General features: G+C 45.9%; 1 protein-coding gene across 4 annotated transcripts in view; it reads right to left on the bottom strand.

Moving 5' to 3' along the window:
- LOC117749819 (matrix metalloproteinase-16-like) overlaps window positions 1-21,347 on the bottom strand; it is a 65,243-nt gene that overhangs the window by 33,199 nt on the left and 10,697 nt on the right. For 2 of the 4 annotated variants that reach the window (XM_034560596.1, XM_034560594.1), the window contains 4 exons: window positions 10,298-10,446; window positions 8,920-8,934; window positions 8,490-8,612; window positions 3,796-4,100 (listed from right to left, as the gene is read on the bottom strand). In XM_034560596.1, coding sequence (XP_034416487.1) covers window positions 3,796-4,100; window positions 8,490-8,612; window positions 8,920-8,934; window positions 10,298-10,401 — 547 coding nt within the window. In that variant the 5' untranslated portion in view covers window positions 10,402-10,446. Of the gene's footprint in view, window positions 1-3,795; window positions 4,101-5,960; window positions 6,046-8,489; window positions 8,613-8,919; window positions 8,935-10,297; window positions 10,447-21,347 lie in introns of those variants that run through there. The other 2 variants (XM_034560595.1, XM_034560597.1) reach the window with 2 other exon arrangements.

Raw genomic sequence — 21,347 nt, 5'->3', positions numbered from 1 at the left:
TAAGGTGCAGACAGAAGAACAGTGCAGATACGCATGTGTGCGTGTGTGTGTGTGTGTGTGTGAGAGAGAAAGAAATTGAGTGTGTGTCTGTGTGTGAGCACATGAACACTGTTTGAGAGTGTTTATCGCCGTGCAGACAGAGATTAATCCTCCAGCGTGCATCAGTGACGTCATCATCCAAAAACAACAATAACAGCCACGGTGCGATGCTGTCAATGGTCGCCGGGACGACTGATCCTTCTCGACAACAGCGCGGGGGGATTAGGAGTGACAGTTTACTGGACAGGAGCTTATCTACAGTGCGTAACTTTGAAAAAATAAAAATAAAACACACAAATAGAAAGGAGGGAGAGGAGACTGAAAGGAAAAGCATCATGTGTGGCTATGAGCTAAAATGACATCCTTCCCAGCTGTATCCCACAAAGTATGGGTACAGGAGGAGAGAGGAGATGGGCGAGTCGGAAATATATGGAATTATGTTCGTCTGCTGGCAGAGGTTTTGAGACGTCTTAATTAAAATCAAAATCTACATTATTACAATAATGCATTTTAAAGAAGGAAGCTTTTACCTGACATGAAAACACATATAACCAATTGTTGTGAGGAAATCAGGATAAAACGGTGGATTTGTCACGTATCATCAATTCGTTGCCGCATTTTGGACAAAACCGGACCGTCTAAAATTGCATTTCCTGTCTCACCACGGTGTGAAACCACACGGCCATACCAAAGCAGCCCCTCGTGTGTCTTTTTAGATGCAGGTGTGTTTTCGGTCTGAAAGCCCGCCAATGCTTTCCAATCCACTCGCTACATGTAGCGGGTAATCTTTTGGTTCGGCTGATATATGGCGTCGTATTCATTTCTTGAATTGGCCAGTCAGTGACCCCTCTGATGGAATTGCTGCAGTTTATTTGATTTGATTACTGCGATGATGACAGACTGTATGCAAAAGAAATTGCAGCGCACTGAACTGAAGCAATCATTTCTGATTGGCCGCCTTTTATGTATGTCTGACTCAATTGCAGTTTTGTTCTGTCTTTTCTATCTACAAATATTATCCAGATGATGTTTAATGCTGAATATTCACAGTTACATTCACCATTTAATTCATTTCTGAGGCAGCTTTTTGCTCAGTAAAGTAGTTTATTGAGACGTTTCTCTTCCACTAAATATTTGTTTGTTATACGTTATGTCTTGATGTAAAATATAAATATTTCATCAATACATTGTTAGTCTTTAATCATAATCAAGTACTGATATTGATATCAGTATTGGCCTCAGAAATCCAGCATTGACTGGGCTTTTAGAGCAGAATCAAACCTGTAATGTACTTTTTATTGCATTATGCCAGAGCGCTGAGATTAAACCTTGTGTATCAAAATGCAACACACACACACACACACACACACACACACACACACTGTCAATGCCAAAGAGCTATAAAAGGCATTTCAGAGTTTAAATGTGTTCACTAACAGAAAAAGGAAGCATTGCTGATTCAGAAATACCGCAGCCGGATCATCGATATCATACCACAAGCGATCGTGTCACAATATACAACGCGGACGAATGCTAGACCGGTTCACACACCGTGGTCACGTATGTTCAATCAGAGCATTGACACAGAAACCAACAGCAGTACCCGTTATTTGTAGGATTATTTGGTATAGGAATTGTGAAATTCAAAACACAAAATATTGTCTCTGGGCATCTTCAGGCTGTTATGAGCATTCAAAGAAATGCATCTCAGTGTAACATTAGCACCCCCTCCCCCCTCACCCCCCCCTCCGCAGAAAGCAGGCAGGATTCAGCCAGTGCACGTTTATATTTGGCAAGAAAGCCAGCTGTGAGTTCGTAACAGAAGTGCATGCATTATGGGATGCTTTCATAGAAGTGTGGGCCACAGCAAGGCTCTATTAAGATTGCACCGAGGGGTAGATTGAGATAGATAGATAGATAGATAGATAGATAGATAGATAGATAGATAGATAGATAGATAGATAGATAGATAGATAGATAGATAGATAGAGTGTGTTGAAGGGGGTGAATCATAGCCCTCAATGACAGCTGCTTCTCCTTCCTCCGAGGCATGACAGCAGGGCCGACAACACACACTTACTATGAGCAGATCATGTGGCCAATGAAACAGCCGGTGCGTCAGTGGTTGACTGGAGGTGATCGCTGTCGGGTTTGCGGGAGCGATTCTTCAGTTCGATCAAGCTACGCATCCTTCAGAAGCCTGAAATATAGCCGCTCGCGACATTATCTGAGCCGACAAAAGCCCTTCCGCTTCCACTTGAAATTCAGTCTTCGTCAGCCAGTTCCTCACTTCTATTTCCGACGCACGGTGCTCCACAGCCCCCACTCGTCTCCGCTGCTCCCCTCTCTCCCATCTCCTCTTCAAATGTTTTCTTTACTGCTCGCTACGTTGCCTTCTCCGTCTTTCCCTTCTCCGTCTTTCCCTTCTCCGTCTTTCCCTTCTCCGTCTGTCTCTCTAGTGAGCTCTTGAACCTCCAATATTTGTCTAGAGATACTCTGCCATTCTTTCTCATCCTCTCTTTCACCCCGTTATCTCTTCTTCCCGTCCCGATACTACGCTCGGCTTTTTTTGTGTGTCTTCCCTGTTTTTTTCGACTCGCGACTCGAGTGTCAGTCGTGACTCTTTGAGTCTTCTCGGCGGTAGACCACGGGGCAGACTTGGATTTAATGAGGAATAAAAAGAAGGAAGATGAAAAACACATTTTACCATCTGAGACACAAATTTGAAACATGTTGCCCTGCTTTCCAGACAAATATTAACAAAGCATCCATTGAACATTCCAGTCAACTTGTATTTTCGTCACATTATTTGCTCCTTTTAACTTTACTTGCATTTCCTTGTGTCTCTTTTACATTATTTTCGTTCTTTCTTCCACTCTTGTTCAAAGTCTCTTTCATCACGATGTGGGAGGCTGCACAAGGGTGAAAGTTCATCCTGGGAGCTTAGTTGACTGGCTGTCACACACACACAGACACACACACACACACACACACACACCAGTGGCGGCCTGTCGGACCTCGCCACAACGCCAAACAGTAACACAGCTGCTCAACATGCAACCCACACAACAGAGGGACTTACGGACCCCGCTGAAGGCTTACATGCAGCCTGACAAGCTGTAAAACCCGGAGGGCAAGTGCTCAGCTAGGGCACAGTCTCAGGGTCGCGGCGGAGTGAAGGGTGCAGTGATTGCTGTATTTAACCAGGGGACATACCCGCCAGCAGGCTTGGATGAATAGAGAGGACCGGGCAAGAATCAACTGATCAGACTTAAAGCTGCGGCACTGACCAGTAAAAAACTAAATCCTTATGTAGTGCCTCTATTGCTGCTGCCACCCCGCTCACATGAAAGCTCCACTGTGCTGCTGCCGTTGCTCATTTCAAAAACTCCACCCCGGCTTCCAGCTGTAGGCTCCGAGTCTATGTTCCTCCAGGGCCAAGCTATTCTCGTCACTTCCCGCTGCCGCTGTTCACATAGCGTTTCAGAAGCGCCGGCTCCACCTCAGCAGCCACCTGTAGGCTCTGAGACTATGTTCCAGAGTTATTATCGTCACCCTCCGCTCCCTGCTGCGCTGATCTCTGGGTTTATTTACGGGGAGAGAGACAAGGTCGTAGCCCTAAAATAAAATAGCAACCCTACATATTCATCCACATGTATTCATTCCAGGTGAATCAGCTGACAGACCTTTTTTTTTTTGTGACACCATCTCGTGTAAAAGTCATAAAGTCTCCCAAGAGCTTAAATCAGCGCTTACCGTCATGGTTGGGGTTGCCCAGTGTCCACGGTTCGTCTGAGTCAAAGTGTGTGTCGCCCCCTATTCCCGGCCCTGGGAAGTAGGCGTGGGCCAGGAAGCCGCCCTCGCCGTCAAAGGGCGAGCTGTCGCCGTGGAAACCCGAAGCGAAGATGATGGTGATGTCCACGTCTTTCTTGGTCCGCTCCAGCTCCCTGTAGGGCACAGCCTCGAAGCGCAGCGGCGTCACATTTTGCCAGACGTCGAAGGCCCGCCGAATGGCGTCGTGGGTCTCTTCCGCGCCCACTTTGGGCGTCACGTTCTTTATGCTGCCGGGGGAAACGGGATGCGGGATGGGAAAAGTTAGACTGGGAAGACAGAAATCTTTGTAAACATTTCACACAACTGAGCAAATCCATTGTAAACTGGTCTGATAAGACGAAACTAAACCAACACAATGGTTGAAAAAAAATATATACAAATACCATTGCTCACAGTATGCCCGCAAAATAATAATTAAAAAAATGTAAAAATCCATCAGGATTTTTACATTTTTCCCCCCGCATGCTGTCATTTCCACACTCATCGTGTTCGCCAACCTGAATAAAGCGATTTGAGAGGGAGAACAGCCGAGTCCTCCCTTGCCGGCTTTGAGTTGCTGCAGGTCTGGACGGGACAGTTCCCCGCCACTGGAATTTATTTTCTAATTCGGGATTATCAACAGCCCACTGCCTGCTGAGGGCCCCGGTCTTGTTTGGGCAATCACGAAAAACCTGACTCCACTTTATTCGCTCTGAAAATATCCCAGCGTCGCGCTCTATTAAAACGTGGTTCGTCTCAGGATAGACGGATCGGTATAGTATACATCATCATCCAACTTAAACGCCTGTAAACACACACACACACACACACACACACACACACACACACACACACACACACACACACACACACACACACACACACACACAGCTCGATGTCATCTTGCGCCTGTGGCGTCATGTCTGAAGTGACATCAGCTGACGGGTGCAATGTGCAAATAAAGTGCACATTTATTTTGATTTTCTCTTTCACAAGTCTTTGCTCAGGTGTTTCAAGTAGTTATGAAGAATGCCCTTATCCCCTCCTCCCATCCAGTCTGTTTCCTCTTTGTATCTCCTGTTCCCTTCTTCATTGGAGTTCTTCACAGCGTCTGTGTTTGGCTGTCATTTCCCATTATAGGAATAAATATTATCAGAGCGTCTTTTTCTCTTCTGTCTTCTTTTGCGTGGTGGGTAGACTGCTGCAAGGCACATTTATATGCTGCATATTAATATTGTATGCTATCTAAGATTAATTATTGAATCAAACTCAGTGAAAAGGGGAAGCATAAAGGCTGGTTATGAAATATAAATGGAGTTGTCGCTGAATAGCCGCCGATTTCATTTAAAATGTTCTAATTGCTCAAACCAAAAAATAAACTGTTTCTATTTCTCTGTCTGCTCTTTCACAACTTTGACAAATGATGACCATATCAGCATCTGACGAACATGTTAGCAAACCGGTCACCTTTGTGTCCAGCTGATGATCGTGAGTCCACTATTTACTCCTCTTTTAGCTCTAGTTTTGGTCTCCACTGTGGGACATGTTTGGCTCCGTTTGTACAAAAGGTTTCAACACTCCTTTTTTCCTAAAAAACATCTGTCTGCAGTGCCAGAAAACAACACGGGGGAGAGAGCTGAGAGCGAAACAAAGCAGGGCGGTTCTTGACCGTTACACCCAAAAACAATAAGCTGAAAATCACTAAACGGGCGTCGAAAGCGACAACAATCCTGTTTTGATGGCGTGTTGTTGACTGCGTTAAAGATTCGCCATCGGTGATATGAATTGTAATGGATAATAGCGTGGACATTTGTGAGTGTCCTCAACCGTCAAGGGTGAGTAATAAATGCTCGTATCTCAAGATTTGCCAGGACTCTCGAATTACAGAAACACAGAAAAAGTGAAGTGTCGTTAGGGCGACTGTTGGCTGCCGAGTAAGCAAACAGTCTCCGTCTGATTGGGGCCTCTTATGGAGGCAACACAAAATGGTCCTTCTGTCATTTGAAGTGCAGATGTAGATAGAAGTACAAGACTGTCATATCTTTAGCTTTCATATCAATATCAGCTGACCCCGCAAGTGTTTTCTCTGAGATGAACGTGAAGAATACCGGTTGTGGCACCTCGAGGGTTCTCCGTGAATCCCGTACATGTCCTTCCTCTGTCTGGGGTTACAATCAAAGGCCTGAGCAGCACCTGTGGCCCCGTAAGGAATAAAATAAGGGTTACATCCGATTCCATTACCTACCTCACTGTGTGTGTGTGTGTGTGTGTGTGTGTGTGTGTGTGTGTGTGTGTGTGTGTGTGTGTGTCCTATTTTAAGAACAAGAGAAACGCGAGCAGACAGAGGATGCAAGGCGACAAATGAAAGAAACCCCAACCTGCTCTGCTCTCATGTCAAATATTCAAACTGCATGTTGCGAGGTGATAATGATTCCGGATGCAACTCATCTGCTACAATAGTACCTGCATGCAGGGAGAACCGTTGGCATGACACAGCTGATTAGTGCCTCCCCACGGCAAAGTGCTGCATGTGGCTACATGCAAACTAACACACACACCTGGGGTGGCCTTGCATTTGTTATACTTCCCAAATGCCAGAGTTGGTTCATTTTCAACAATTAGTTATGAGCCGTTTCAGCTTATCGTTTGAAGAAGGTGGTTTTTTGGGGGAGAAAGAGTGACAAGCTGTAGAAATTCGGTTTTACAGTCGCACCTCACTCAACCTAGCCACCGGGAGGAAAATGACTGATTCAATTATGAAACTGTGACTTTACATAACTGGGATTGTGTTCAACTTCCAACTTAATTTTATAAGGACACTGCAAAATACTATGACAAAAGAGAAATTAGGACTTTTGACCAAAAGCACCACCGTGTTTGTTGTAGTGTTTATTGGAACAAACCAACAGTTAGTGGATCGTCTGACTGCTCATGTTTTCTTGCTCCGTTTGTTGTAGTGACCTCACCCTTCCTAGATCTCAGCAACTTCACTCAGTACAATATTATCAAAACAAAACAAAATAAAAGAAATCAAATCTTGTTTTTGACATTTTGATACTCAAAATGGTAAAGATGAATTATGGAGGTGCGACACATAGGCCCGTCACCGGTGTTTTTGGATGTATTTACAAGATGTAAATCGTGCAACATTCTCAAACTTTCTCCATTGCACCAACAATTTGAGTTCAAATGAGCAGCTGCAGGCACATCCAACTTCTGACTGGGGGCCGGGCCCACATCCATGTACAACCCCCCCCCCCCCCCCCCCCCCCACACACACACACACACACACACACACACCGATTACATAACCCTAATCTGTCAGAGAGCTTTCCACTGGGGGTTTCCTCTCCTCCTCTCAGCTCATCTCTTTCTCTATGCAGCTGCTTCTCCTCCGACACCCCCCTACCCCTTCACCCCCCCCCCCCCAATTCCACCTATCAACTCCTCCACTTTTCATCAAGCCGGCTCATTTTCTCCTTCTCAAATCTGTGCCGTCACAGGGGAACCATGCACTCGTGAAACGAACTCCAAAACCCGTCCCAGTGTAATGTTTTAAGGAGAGAAATGAAGGGGCCTGAATCAGGGCTGTTCTGCTATCAGTGATGTACAACCCCTGCTTCAGCTGTAGGTCGCTGATGCACTAGATTATATTTAGCATGTAATACTGCTTATACATTTATCCCTCAGGACAGAGAAGAAAACAAATATGGAAAAAACAAGCCCACTTCTTGAGGATTATCCCATGAAACACGGGGATGGGGGCAAGCATCGGCATAGTATGTATAAAATATTACAGAATCCCGGCTACTGACCTCACTAAATCAACAGAGAAAGTATTATACAACACGTTGTCCCATACGTTATTACTCATAAAGCCGTATGTCAGAATTTGGTGATGAGATCTCTGGTGCATGTATGGCTCTTGCATGTACACTCTTTTCCCATTTGTGTTGCATGTTCAGAGGATAAGGCCGGTTCTCGTACAGTCCCGGCTTTAAACAACATGGTCTTTGTAGTGTGTGATGGTTGTAGCTTGGCTTAAAGCAACTTTGGTTTAACCTTGGGGCTTGCAGCTTTCTGTCCATTATATAAATCCAAATACTGTGCTCAGCAGTGGCTCCTTGGCTCCACGAGAGGAAATGGGGGGGAAATGTTTAAGCACAAAAGCCGACAGACAGGAGCTCTACCAAGATTTGACAGTTTTAAATAGGCTACCGTTGATTAAAGATTAAAAAGGCAGGACAGGAAAAAAAAAAGAACTGCATAAAAAAGAAATGACAGCAGGCTGTTTCTGTTTCCGTCTCTCTCAAAGGAATGTGCATCCTAATGAAAAGGTCAACGACACTGGTTAAGTTATGAAGCCCCCCCATTTGTGTGCACATGCCTCAGTGTGTGTGCACATGCAAAGTCATCTCTTCGCGGCTGTAGGCGCACACTGGGTTAATCTCGTTACCCTCATGTCGTCACAATTTGACAAAAGCTCCGTTGACGGCTCGAGTCAGTGTGTGGGATTGCCTCCGCATGTCGGGGTGGTTATGGGGATTGGGGGGGAGGGGGGGTGGGGTGAAACTGGGCTATCGTGGGGCTGCCGCTACACCGAGCCAACAAACGTGACACGTTTTCAAACCACCCACCTGTACGTGATGTGTTTGTGTTGCCACTTCTGTCCGGTGAGGGCGTACCGACGTTTCCTGACACTGAATTTGGATGCGCCTCCTATCTGGTCAGGGACCCCACATCTTGGCTTCTTCATCCACCTGCAGAAAAAAAAACCAAAACCAAAATCGTCATTCAACGAGCGCATTCTTTTTCACACTCCTTTCATTCATTGTTTTTCAAATTCTGATCCAGGTGCAGACTTTATTGAGGAGTGGGGCAATGATTCTTATCAAGCACGAGATGGGTGAGAGGCATGCAGAACGCATACACAACACGTGAATGCTCTACACATAGAAGTTACTTCAAAATCTAAAACGCACAACACGTGCAATTCCTCCCATTTCTCTCCACTGTACAAATGAAGCATATATTCACTCACGTGTTACACACAAGAGACGCTCTCACCTTATCGTGTTATCACTGCTTCGCCAAAGAGAGGAGGAGGAGGAGGAGGAGGAGGAGGAGGAGGAGGAGGAGGAGGAGGAGGAGGAGGAGGAGGAGGGCCGGGGAGGAGAGAGAAACACAGGCACACTGTTAGCGGATCACATTTCACTCCGTCTCAGCCCAGCGGTGGGACAGCTGTTCGTCTGCATTCACACCGTTGGCCACCACATCGCCGCGGTACGGTTCAGCGGACAATTCTAGCTCGTTGCTATTTGTGGCACGGATGGCATTTGGGTGTTGGTGGGGATAAATGTCAGTGAACACTGTTTGTATTTTGTGTTGTTTTTTTGTGTGATTTGCAGGTAAAATGATGAAGGCCGGAGGGTTAAAACTGGGTCCAACCTGAGCTACAGCAGCTTCAAAAACAAGAGCATATCACTGGAAGTACAAATACTTTATCTCATCTGTTTTACACATGAGTAATGTGACTTAGATTCTTATTGCAAAGTATAATTTCATTAAAAAATCTTATTCAGGCCTCGTGTGGGGTTAACCGTCCACTACATCCATGTGGCTGCCCAACAGGGAACGTCAGAGACCTCTTCTCGTCTTCGTGGTGACAACAAAGAGAGTTCTTCCTCCTCTAAACCCAGGTCATCCCCGTCCGCTGCGTTAAGGTTCGACCGATCGCGCGAGGAGCAACCAACCGCCGTCCCTGTGCTTCCCCTTTATTAATACATTGGCATTCGGCAGCCTTTGATCTGACAACAGAGGTGTACTCTCTGTGAAAGGCCCCTTTGATCAAATTAAAACGCTCCACTTAATCCATGTTCGGGTAAGTTAGTGTCTTGGCAAAACCGCTCTGGTTGCCTGACAGCATACAAAACGGGACGAATGAGAGACTCAGCCCCTGTTTGTCCCCCATCTTGAAGACGTCTTTGTGAGTTTCAACGATCTTCAACTACCACTTGTTCCCTGACTGCACGTTTTACCCTGCTGGCTGTTGTTCACTCCCTGTTGTAAAATATCTATTTATGTCAGAGCGACTTCAAACTTCAGCTCGTAGTGTTAAATCAACTCGAGAAAGTCAGGCAGGAATAACATCTGAGGGTGGTGACGGTCTCCTAGCTCTTTTGGTATTTAAATAATTAATCACACTTCGGAAACATTTTATTCGCCCGTCATTCGTTTGGAAATCTGTAGATTTCCAATGTAGCATGAACAAGAAATATATACAAGAAATGGCCTTTTACACTACTAAATCAAACATCGCCGCTTCTTTGTTCTTACATTAACCTACTATGGAGTCATTGAATAACTGAGTGTCACTTATCTTTTGAGGGACCTCATCATGACGAAAGCTCAGAACTCAAAGTCTCGTATTCAACGTGTGACTCACCCTATAGTGCTGCTGTCCAGAGAGCCTGTGACATTGAGGCCGTAGCGGCGCTGCATGGCAGCGATAGCGGACTGCATGACTCGAGCAGAACGCAGCACCGACATTCTGGGGTCTGCGGGAGGGAGGTAGCCGTACCTCTGGAGCCATGACTGCAGACAAAGGAGAGAGGGAAGAGGTGAGGATTCACAGTGAAGGGTTTCTCAGGGTCTATGCAACTAAAAACAGAGAAATCATGGAGTGATTGTAGGTTGATGGTCAAAGGGATTGCCTTATTCCCTGTTCTATATGACCTAGAACACTATTTATATACATTCGACTTAACATGAGAGCCACCGAAACATTAGTAAGAAAAAGGTCTTACAGATCTAAAAAGGCAATTTATTTTCTCAAGAGAGATCCATAAAGGCAAAGGGCAGCAGAAAGAGAGAACCCTCTATACAAGGTTGGAGAGCAGAACGGCATTTGTTATCGTGTCATTTGGCTTGTCAGGGACAGGCTTTTGGTGTAATAGAGCTTTCGGTGTTTCTATAAAATCCCCCTGGAGGGAATCACAGCTCAGATCTTTGGACCAGGGAGAAGATGAGGGATCGGCTGGGCTCCCCACAGAAGAGGCTTTAGGGATTTGGATAGTCCCAGCCTCTCTGTATTCTCACAGTCCTCATCATAAAGCTGGGGAACAGAACTGCCGCATTTAGCGACCCAAAGCCGACCGACCAATAAAGCAAGAAAATTCAACCAATAAAAAAATACATACAAATACAAAGAGAGAGAGGCGACACAAAAACAGAATCTCAAAGACGCAATTCGTCAGGCGTCGACGGCGCGCTGTGAAACCTGAGCGCCACTCTCCGACACAATGTCGTGGAGACGCTCCAGTTGGCCTAAAATTCCCTAAACTACGGGTTTACGAGGAGAATGCGATGAAAAGGCGAACCGTTACTCAACAACGGTGCCAACCAATGTGCCGCTTCCGTTGCTGAGAGCGAGCCTCGTGTCAGCCTCCGAGCAGCAACAACGAGCTCTCCGCAAACTCATTGGAAGGGCCGTTTGTATCGATTCAAAGAGCCGCTCCAAACTGGGACAACAACAAACCAAGAAAGCAGACGCCTGGTACAGTAAAAGATGGAAGTCTTTGTGATGTCTTTTGTTGTGGTTGCCTCAAATTAAATGGAGCTTTGGGGTGTTGCTCAGCTCACAGCAGAGGAATGCCCAGACGCCTGACCACCGCGTGGATGTGTGCAGTGGCAAATGGCCGACGACTGGTGGCACAAAGCAGACCAGAGCTGTACTTGGACGTTTTGGGAAGATGAAAAACCAAAGTATAAAAACAACAAGTTGCGGGATGTTAAGTGGTGGACTTTTAGTTGGCCGGGTTTTTGCTGTTCATTTAGTTGCGCTAAATCAGTGAATTCAGTGACTTCACTGTAACACCTCTTGAAAGATGTGGAAAAAAGACTAAACGTGAGACACCTCGTTTTATAGATCCCACGGTTTTCCTATAATAGCCCTGGAAAGGAACTCACATGTAACTGTGAATTCATAAAAAAAGACTACATGATGGTACCAATTATGGAGGGAACATAGACGGCACCTTTTAGTCGGCAGATCAGCCGAACACATACGAAAATGTCATGTTTGTTCTAGTAGTCAACGAATCACGAACAAATACCTTACATTTTATACCAATATACATCTCCCCCCCAGAAAACTAGATGGCAGTGAATTATGAACCCCAACGGTTATATCTTAAAACTACACCATCTCGAATCTCGTACGACAACCGATAGAAGAGAAAGAACCCAGGATGCACTCAAACACCAACGATCTTTCGTGCTTGCGTGAAGAAGAGGATACGCAGACAGGAAGCAGACTCCATCTCTGGAGTTCATGCGCGCTGTGACACACTGACGGACCCCTGATGCTCCGCCTCCCTACTTCCTGTCCCCTGAGGCCTGTGGGTAGGCAGGCACATGCACAGATTTACACTTCTGCAGCGATGAACTTACTCTCCCGACTCCTTGACTACCCAGGGCTCCTGTCATACGTCAGTCAGTCTTTCTTACGCCTCTTCTACTCCTTTTACTTTCTTAAATGTTTTCCTCTTTGTCTGCTGGGTGCTCTGGTCCTATTCACGGATTTCCCACTGCCTCTCATTTTTTATCTACCCGCCCCTCCGGCTTCACCCCTCGCACTCAGTGAGCGGGTGATAACATTATGATGTGTGTTAGGCTCTTACGCTCTGAATACACCTCTGGGGGGAGAGAGAGGTGCATGGGCGAGATTTCCATTTGGCTGCTCAGGTGCTCCGTAATCTGCCACAGAGACACACACACACACACACACACACACACACACACACACACACACACACATACGCACGCGCACACACGTGTGCAGGTTGAGACGAAGACGCGGGTACTCTCGAAACACCTGCAAACAAGCTGCACTCTCACAAGAACCTGGCGACTCTTGGCGGAGGGCTCAGTCACGAGAAGACAACACCACAGCCGCACATGAAGCTGAACACATTGCAGCTTTTACTCCGGCACGGTGTAGAAACCCGGTTTGGTGGAGCCACAATGCACGAGCTAAGAATTCTGAAAAATGTAGGGTTAAAAAAAAAAGAAAAAGAAAAAAAGTGCACCCTGTTTCACCCCGCTGGTTTGTTTTTGATAGCTCCCTTTTTTTCGTGGCGTTTTAGACCCCCCCCCCCCCCCCTCATTAAAATAGTACCGCAGATGCAAAAGCTGAAGGGGCATGTTTTAATCTCGGAGGAAGAAGAGAGTTGGATGGCGGTAAAAGGCACGCACACAAACTCAAATTAAATCTTTTGTAACACTGCAAACGTTACAAGTTTAAGAGAGAGAGCGAGAGAGAGCTATTGTCTTAACTTATTTAATCCTTCCAATTGTATTTTTAACTCCCCAAATCAGAGTGGAAAACTTTGTGTTTATCCTCACAAATCTTCTGATTATGCCTCAAGGAACATTTAAATGACATGTTCTTTACAGGCCTCTAATGAAGCTCGATTCATTCAAATGTCTTCAACCAGCTGGTATGACACACACACACACACGCACACACACACACACACAGTACCATCTTGACTTTTCCACTCCCGGTCTCTGCAGAGCATCTTCTCTCCATCATGTCGTCGCCCTCTACTGCAGTTCTCTTCCTTCCTAATGTCTACGTTCCCTTCTCTTGTCCTGTAATCATCCCTCCCTCACAACTCCTCCTCTCTGACATTAGAGGGTTTGTCATTGCAGCAACGTTTGGCTTTGTCCTACAACCACTGCCTCCCCGGTGAAATCCCTGCTGCTTTAGTTTTCTTCTGGTGAAAGAAAAAAAAAGAAAGAAAAAAGGGAGATATTGATGAAAACGTATGCAGCTTAGACGTGGCACTGCATATTCAGCTGAATGCCCCCCCCCCTTGCAGTCTTAGAATGCTGTACATCTGGTGGAGAAGCACCGTGATCAACGCCAGCTTAGGGACATCAGACAGGTTTCCAAAAACTCTGACCACTTTTGCTGTGAGGGGAGGCGAAAACATTTCGGTCTCTTCAATTCAAAATGAATTTGCATTCACGGCCTCAACGTTACTGTGGAGACACAAATGTCCTCTATGTTTACAGATACGTTTCTTTTCTTCTTTTTTTTATGTTTTCAAAACCCTGCCCAGAACATTACAAAACAAAGTGTGTATGAAATGTATGTGCGGTCTGAGCCGCACGGCTATCGTGGAAATGAGTTTTGTTTTTTTGGTTTCGCCCGCATGTCTTCAGTGAGGCGCCGGCGGCGCTTTCAGGCAATGCGGCAGTGATCAGATACAGAGGTGTATTAAAAAAAATAAAGGGGCGGCAGAGATATGTCTGTCATTCAGACGTCGACAGGATATTGGATGGTGTGTGTGTGTGTGTGTGTGTGTGTGTGTGTGTGTGTGTGTGAGAGAATACAAGAGGTGAGTGGCGTTGTTTTAAAAAATGTGTTATATGGAGTGATTTTTGTCCTTTTAATTCAGCAAGAGATAATTGAATATTTGTACGTAGAATTACAGATGAATGTCATAGCGTGCTAGGGCTCTTTTTATGCACATAACCATGTACATTAAAGATAATGTACATGGTTATGTGCATAAAAAGAGTATTCCAACATTTTTTTAACTGCCTGTTTGGCCCAGCTTTTAGTCCCTAGTGTGGGTTAAGCTCCCAAAAACACAATAGCCTACATTTGCTATAATTCCTGGTATACTTTTCCTGCCTGGTAAGCTCCCACATCTTTCAAGCTCCACACCTCCAGTTTCAAACCCGAATGACGTCACCGTGACGTCGCTTTCTCAGACGTCCCTCTCTTTTTCACTTTACTCATCGCTCAGTTCGCCCGTCATGTAGAAAGCCTTCAACTCCCATGGTCAAACCGACTCAAACGTCGCACTTCCAGAATCGTCACACTCACACGCTCAAGGCTCAGAAATATGAATACTGCATCAACTTTCAAAGATTGCATCCAAGCCTTTGATTCCCATCATCATGCCGAAGGTTGTGGATAAGGTCTCCGCTCACACGTCGTTAGCATTTTGTGACTTCTTTTGGGGACGGTCGAAAAGAAACAGAAGGAGCTTGTGTTATTACATTACGGTCGGAAATGGGGGGGGGGGGATAGCTGAAAGAACAACACAGCAGGTATTTCCTTTCCAACAGTACGGCACACAGCTGACTACTAAAGTGTGTTTCCCAGTGGATCACTTCTACCAGGAGAGTCCTCCAACTCTAAAAGGAGATCCTGAAAATCTCTACCTTTCACTCTCCCATCTGTCCTCATCTCTGCCCGTTTTCTCTCTTCCCCCCCCCCCCCCCCCCCCCCCCCCCCCTCCCATCATCTCTGCTGCCTTCTTCTCTTTTCCTCATTGATCCACTTTTCATGATCTATGGTTCCTGGTGTTCTTCCAATGTACAGATTCCTGAGAGCAGGAGGCTCGGCAGCCCTCCTCGGGACGTCCTCCCTGTCGTCTCTCTCCCTAAATGGACGAGTGTAAGCGCAGACTGCGCTGTTCAATCGAGCAGCGCTTTTGACTGCTCAACTGTCAACCAATAGGATCTCTTTGACAGAACGCAAAAAAATGGCTGCTACAAACAAAGAATCTAGATGACGTGGTGCACTACAACGTGATGAAGGGAAATACATGTGGCTTTCCTGACATCTGGTGAAAAGTTGAGAAAAAAAAAGAAAAAAAAAATAGTAATTATTTACCGTGTGTTCGTTTGATCCACTCGCCCCGACTCTCGCCCACATCATGATGCAACTCTGTACCAACCTAGCCAAGTGGGAACGACGTCATCAAATAAAAATAAGCCTCTCGTGTGCAATGTAATAATTATGCTCTTAGAAACGTAGCCGGTCTTCCGGAGAAGAGTGGGGCGGTATAACAAGGTTAAAAACTTCTCCAGGAACCGAGGCACTCTTGGAGTGGAGAGATAAGGAGTCCACCAGCGTGCCCCGATGAAGGCTAAAATGTCTGAAATGCATCTGTGCCTGTTTTTGGGGTTTGCCACACTTGATTTCACTCCACTTTGAAGTAGATTTCTCTCATGCTTCTGATGGCAGAGGAGCCGGGCCTCACCTCACGTCTTCACACGCCGCATTTCATTTTCACCTTTGTCACACAGCTTGTAGTTTATAATCCTGGCCCCCGTAGCGTCCCTGAAAAAGGACACTTCAGTGCCCATATACAACCATATCTATAGAAAATGCAATACTCTGAGGATTCTCTGAGTTCTCTGAGGATCTTATCAAGCCTCGTGTGACCTTTCAGGTACAGAAAAGTCTCCAGCAGGGAGAAAAAAACAATCAGGACTAGCAAGGTTGTCTCAGGTGAACTCCCCACGCTGCCGACACGCAGACTGCCGTGCGTCAGGAAAGAGACGGCAGAGAAGTGGAGTGACTCAGAGGCCTTGTCCTCACCCAGATGCCTCACGCGAGCACTGAACCGAGGTGTCCCCGGACCACCTCTTTACCAGCCGGCGCGGTCTTGCTACCTGGCTAGCAGAAAAGGCCAATTAGCCCACGGGTTCTATCAAAAGGCCAACCGGCGCGGGGGAGACGGAATCCCTCTATTATAGATGAAGGGTGCCTCCGTGACGCCCCCTGGTCGGCACGGCAACGCACCGATGGCGTGCAGTGTTTTAGCACTGATCAGCAAATAGGAGTGACTTGAATCCGACTTTTTAAATGACCACAGCTTTAATAGGTTGGCATCAGGCTTTTCATAAACTCTGGGAACGGGCACCTCTCCACATCCTGTAATTCACTGAGATTGAAGTGTATGCAACAATTCCAGTCGCGCACTATTTCCTGAGTTTTCCCAGCGTCCCGAGATACACCCTGCAATATTTGAGGTAATTAGGCTCAGGCTGTTCTATGAAATCAAGGAATTATGCTCGCCATCAGAGCAGGTTTGTCACGGACCCTCAATGAACCGCTCAGAGATTGGAGTGTGTTTACAAGCCCGGGCCACTCGGAGGAGGTTTATAGGCAGAATGGGACAAACTGCACCTCGTAGATTCAAACAGCATCACTCACATCAACAACATTTAGTAATCCCATCATGCATCTCCCATTTTGTTTCTGAATTTGTCAAACACTAGAGTAACACAGTACTTAGTAGTTTCGTAATGTTTGTGTAAATTGTCTTAAAATACTCAATGTGGCATAATCAGACAACCAATAAGCACGCGCTATTTTGTAATCTTGTTTTCTGTGCACATTCTTTCATAGTCCCGAAGATCGGTGACTCCACACTACAGGGTGATGTTTCTCGTGGGTTTAGCAGATATGGCAGTCAAATCACAAGCCGCATGTCAATTGGTACAATTTGTCGAGCATCTACAGATAGAAGGGGTGAGCGGCACAGCAGGGGTGCCTTCCAAGATCAATAGGTCCCTCTGCTGTGGCCAAAGTTGCTGTCAGTTACTCGCCTCCTGGTTTTCAGTCTACTCATCTAATCAGTGAATGATTTACACCCAGGGACGCCGAGTGAATACAATTAGCTCCCTGCCTAGACCGAAGAACCAGTGGGAGAGGACCCTGCCCCAAGTTCTTTTTCATTTCAATATCAGACCGACCAAATATTAGCAAGTTCAGAAAGTTGAAGGAGAAATCACATGTTGGAATCATCCAGTGAGTGCCCGGAGCACTGATCTTTCTGATTGTATGACAAAATTATGTCCAGGGACAGAGGGGGGACCACCCTGAATTATTCATCGGTTACATGCAGACCCACTGGCGAGTGTGCCAGCTAGGGTCGTCAAGGCAACCGCAGCCCTGCTGCCCACACCGGTAACCACAAACCCACATTGAATTCACACTGTAAAAATGTGCATTTGCAAAAGACTGAACATGACTGTTAATGACGCCATCATCTGCCCCTCGTGACCCCAAAGCAGTGGGACTGTAGCAGACAGGCACTTGCACACATGCACACGCTTTAAAAATACTTAATGCGCGCCTCGTTCGCAATCTCCGTGGCCCCCATAAGGACGAAATGTCACAAAAATGTCACCCTAAAATGTCACAGTCTGATCATACATACTGATCAGGACAGTGCCTATTTCTAGTGGATCGTCTCTAGGGGATTTTCCAAAGCATTTTGATGACTGAAGATGTTGGAGAATTACATAAAGAAATGTATTTCTTTTTAAAGAGCCATGTCTGGATTATGACATCTGACACCAGTTGATCTGTTTTACGAACTCACTCTACAGAAACATCATGAATCAACCCTCCACACGGCTGATTGATATTCAAGTCATGTTAATTGTGGGACGAACTGTAACCATATAGTCAAACATGCTGTTTTTTTTCAGATTACGTCACCGCGCACGGAAGCAGAACGCAACAGTTGCCACAACTCACAGAATTGTGCCGCGCAAAGAAATACCCCCCCCCCCCCCCCCCCCCCCCCCCCCCCCCCCCCCCCCCGCCCCCCGAGCGCTTCTGTCGACAGCTTAATTGACAGCCTTACATGTGATGCTCCATTGGCATCATCTAATGTTGCAGTTGTCAGTCACATTAAAGATGTAACAGCTCAGTAAACTGTGACCAAAGATGCAGCTCACCCAGAGAAAGACTGAGGTTGACATGCAGGGAGAAAGATTGGGAACAACACACAACCATAACAAGTGGCTGCCGAGTAGAATTGGGTGAGTGTGTGTGTGTGCGCGCGTGTGTCATTATGAATCATTTAGGTCAGTGCAGGTGTTGTGTATTCTCTAGAATTGGGTGAACAGACTGACACAGACACCCCAGTGGCTCTGAAATCTGCCACCCTTACCAAAGCCAAATGACGTCAAGGATGCAGAGTGTGTGTGTGCGTGCGTGTGTGTGTGTGTGTTTGCAATCCATAGCTCAGTGAGAAACGAGGGCAAAGCACACAAGTATAAATACACTCAAAAAATCCCCCTGCATGCAGTCAGACACAGAAGGTAAGCCCGTACGTACACAGTGGACCGTATGGAGGAGGGAAATATGGCTGCAAAGAACCCACATTAAGCTAGTTTGTTGAAGATGAAAACTGAAGAAAACAAAAAGGAGGTAATGACAATATGTTCATGCTTCACTAAAGGGGAATTGTAAGTAAAAACATACCAAAGTACTTTGTATGCTATTTGACTGGCAGAGGCTTTCTGGGAAATGCAGTGCAAAAAAAAGTGTTTACCTAAGATAGTTCAGATTGTTTTGACACCGTTTGGAGTTGCATTAAGTCATATTTAAGCCTCTGTTTAGCACAGAACATAATAAATATCTCGGTTATTTTCTTTGGTCTGGTCATCAACAGTAACTGTGAGGGCAGTGAAGCCACCGCCCGATGCAAATATGGCGCACACACACGCATCTACAAATGAACACGTGTGCAAATGAGTGAGGATTGAGAGCAGAAATCCACAGAAGTGACAGAAGCCTCCCCACAGACACACACACACACACACACACACACAGGCGCACACGCACACACCAGTTGCTTTCCATTATTCAGATGCCAATCAAGAGGCCCGAGCACGGCGACAGGTAACATGAGCTGCGACGGGAATGGAGCTCCGCCATTCCCCGCATAGTGACAACACCACTAAGTGGTTTGCGTTGGACCCCGACCCGTATTAGCGAAGTGCTGGAAACAGCTGCAGCAGCGGCGACGGCGTGCGACTCATACGATATGATAGTGTAACGTACTGTAAAAAAATTATTGAATTATACCTAAATATAGTTTGTTTCTAACTGAATTGTGTTATAATTGATGTATCACTGTACCATTCCACCTGTGGAAAATATACATTAATATTGGATTACACACAAAAATAGACTCTTATATTTAACATTACATAGATTTTATTAATAAGTCTCTGTTTGTATATTTCTAAATAGCCACGGACACAAGTAAATAACTGACTCATCTCGGATCACAACCAAAATGTAATAAGTTATGTCCACCACATTTGATGGAAATCTGATCACAGATAAAATCCTTGGTGGAGTTAATTATTACAACTGACAGCCAGCAGAGTCCTGCGAAACCCGCGTTTATTACGGTAATTAATTTATCCGTCAGGCGGGACGTTTAACAGACGGGAGAACACCGGGGCAACTTTGCACCCTCTCTCTCTCTTTGTTGTGCAGCAGATCGTCCCGAGTAAGAAACTTTGCTTGGTCTCAAACACTTCACGTGAGTCAGAGCGCCGCACCTGATGCACTCTCTGTGAAGCACCGAGTTCACCCGAGGTAATGCGATGCTCGCGAGGTTCCGGTGCCTCCACGGGGAAAGGTATATTAGTGATATCCTATCCTCCTATCCTCCTATCGTGGTGTGGGGAAATGATCCAATATCACAAATCCCAACGAGATCAAAGGCAATAGCTGTGACTGATACAATGAGGGGTTGTATGTAACCAGACAAATATGTTTGACACGCGTGGAAAAAAAAGACATTTCCAGACATAATCCAGTTTTACTGCACATGCAAATTATTCGGTCACATCGTGCCTGCATCCAACTCTTTGGGGGTAGCATGAACCCAACGTAAAGACAGAGTTTCAGGGCTGTGTGTTTGTGGCACTCTTATGCAACAGTCAATGAACTTCCATCCCAGTTGTGAGAGGGTGTCAAACAGACACTGAGAAAGAGATTAAAAAGTCATTATCTCCCTTTTAATTACTCTGTTATGTAAAAGCTAATGATAAAAAAAAAAACAGAGAAAGCTCGCCCACCTACTGCACGTGGCCTTGCAGAGAAAGCATATTAAAAAATGACTTCACTGGTGTTAGTGTTCCATATAAAAATCAATATGGACTGAAATAGAAAATAAAACTCGCAAGGAAATTAAGAAAATTAACTTGCGTCTGCCATTGTTAATGACATTGTCTTGTTTGCAGGCAGAATTACTTCTTGAGGGAAGACAGTCAGATAGACAAAAGATGAGGAGCTTTCGGAAGAATTTCAGCAGTAAGCACAAGACTGGCAGATCCGTAGAGTTAGAGATGTTACAAGTCAGTTTTATCACCCAGTGACAGGCTGCAAAGTGTAGTCCAGAGCAAAGAAAATTTGGAAGGAGGGAGACAAATTGGCAATTCAGAATCCGAGAAGTCAGCAATAATGCTGCCACCCGAAAAGTTTTCTGAAAGGCCACAGTCTGACCAGCAATTACGGGAAAAGGTTTCGGTGACCTCCCACCTTAGACCCATCTGTCATTTAGAGGGAATACTTTCTCCTCACCCTCGTCACCCTGTATAACCTGTGGTGTGAGCGTGCACAGGTTAGGACCCCCGGGAAGAGCACCGGGGGTCCTAAAAGTTGTAAAAATACTGAATCCAAAGTTGGGTTTCTCTTCCTCCGTTCATGCGAGCAAGCCCCGAGAACGAGCTATCGGCCGGCGGGGTGAAAGGAAACGCGAGTGAAAGCTACGCCTTCAACGCCGTATCCCGTTCTCTTTGTACGTCCATGGTACACACACACACACACACACACACACACACACACACACACACACACACACACACACACA

Source organism: Cyclopterus lumpus, chromosome 20, assembly GCF_009769545.1.
Source record: "Cyclopterus lumpus isolate fCycLum1 chromosome 20, fCycLum1.pri, whole genome shotgun sequence".
NCBI lineage: Eukaryota > Metazoa > Chordata > Actinopteri > Perciformes > Cyclopteridae > Cyclopterus > Cyclopterus lumpus.
Note: the sequence above shows the minus strand (reverse complement) of the source record. Positions and strands in the feature narration are given on the sequence as shown.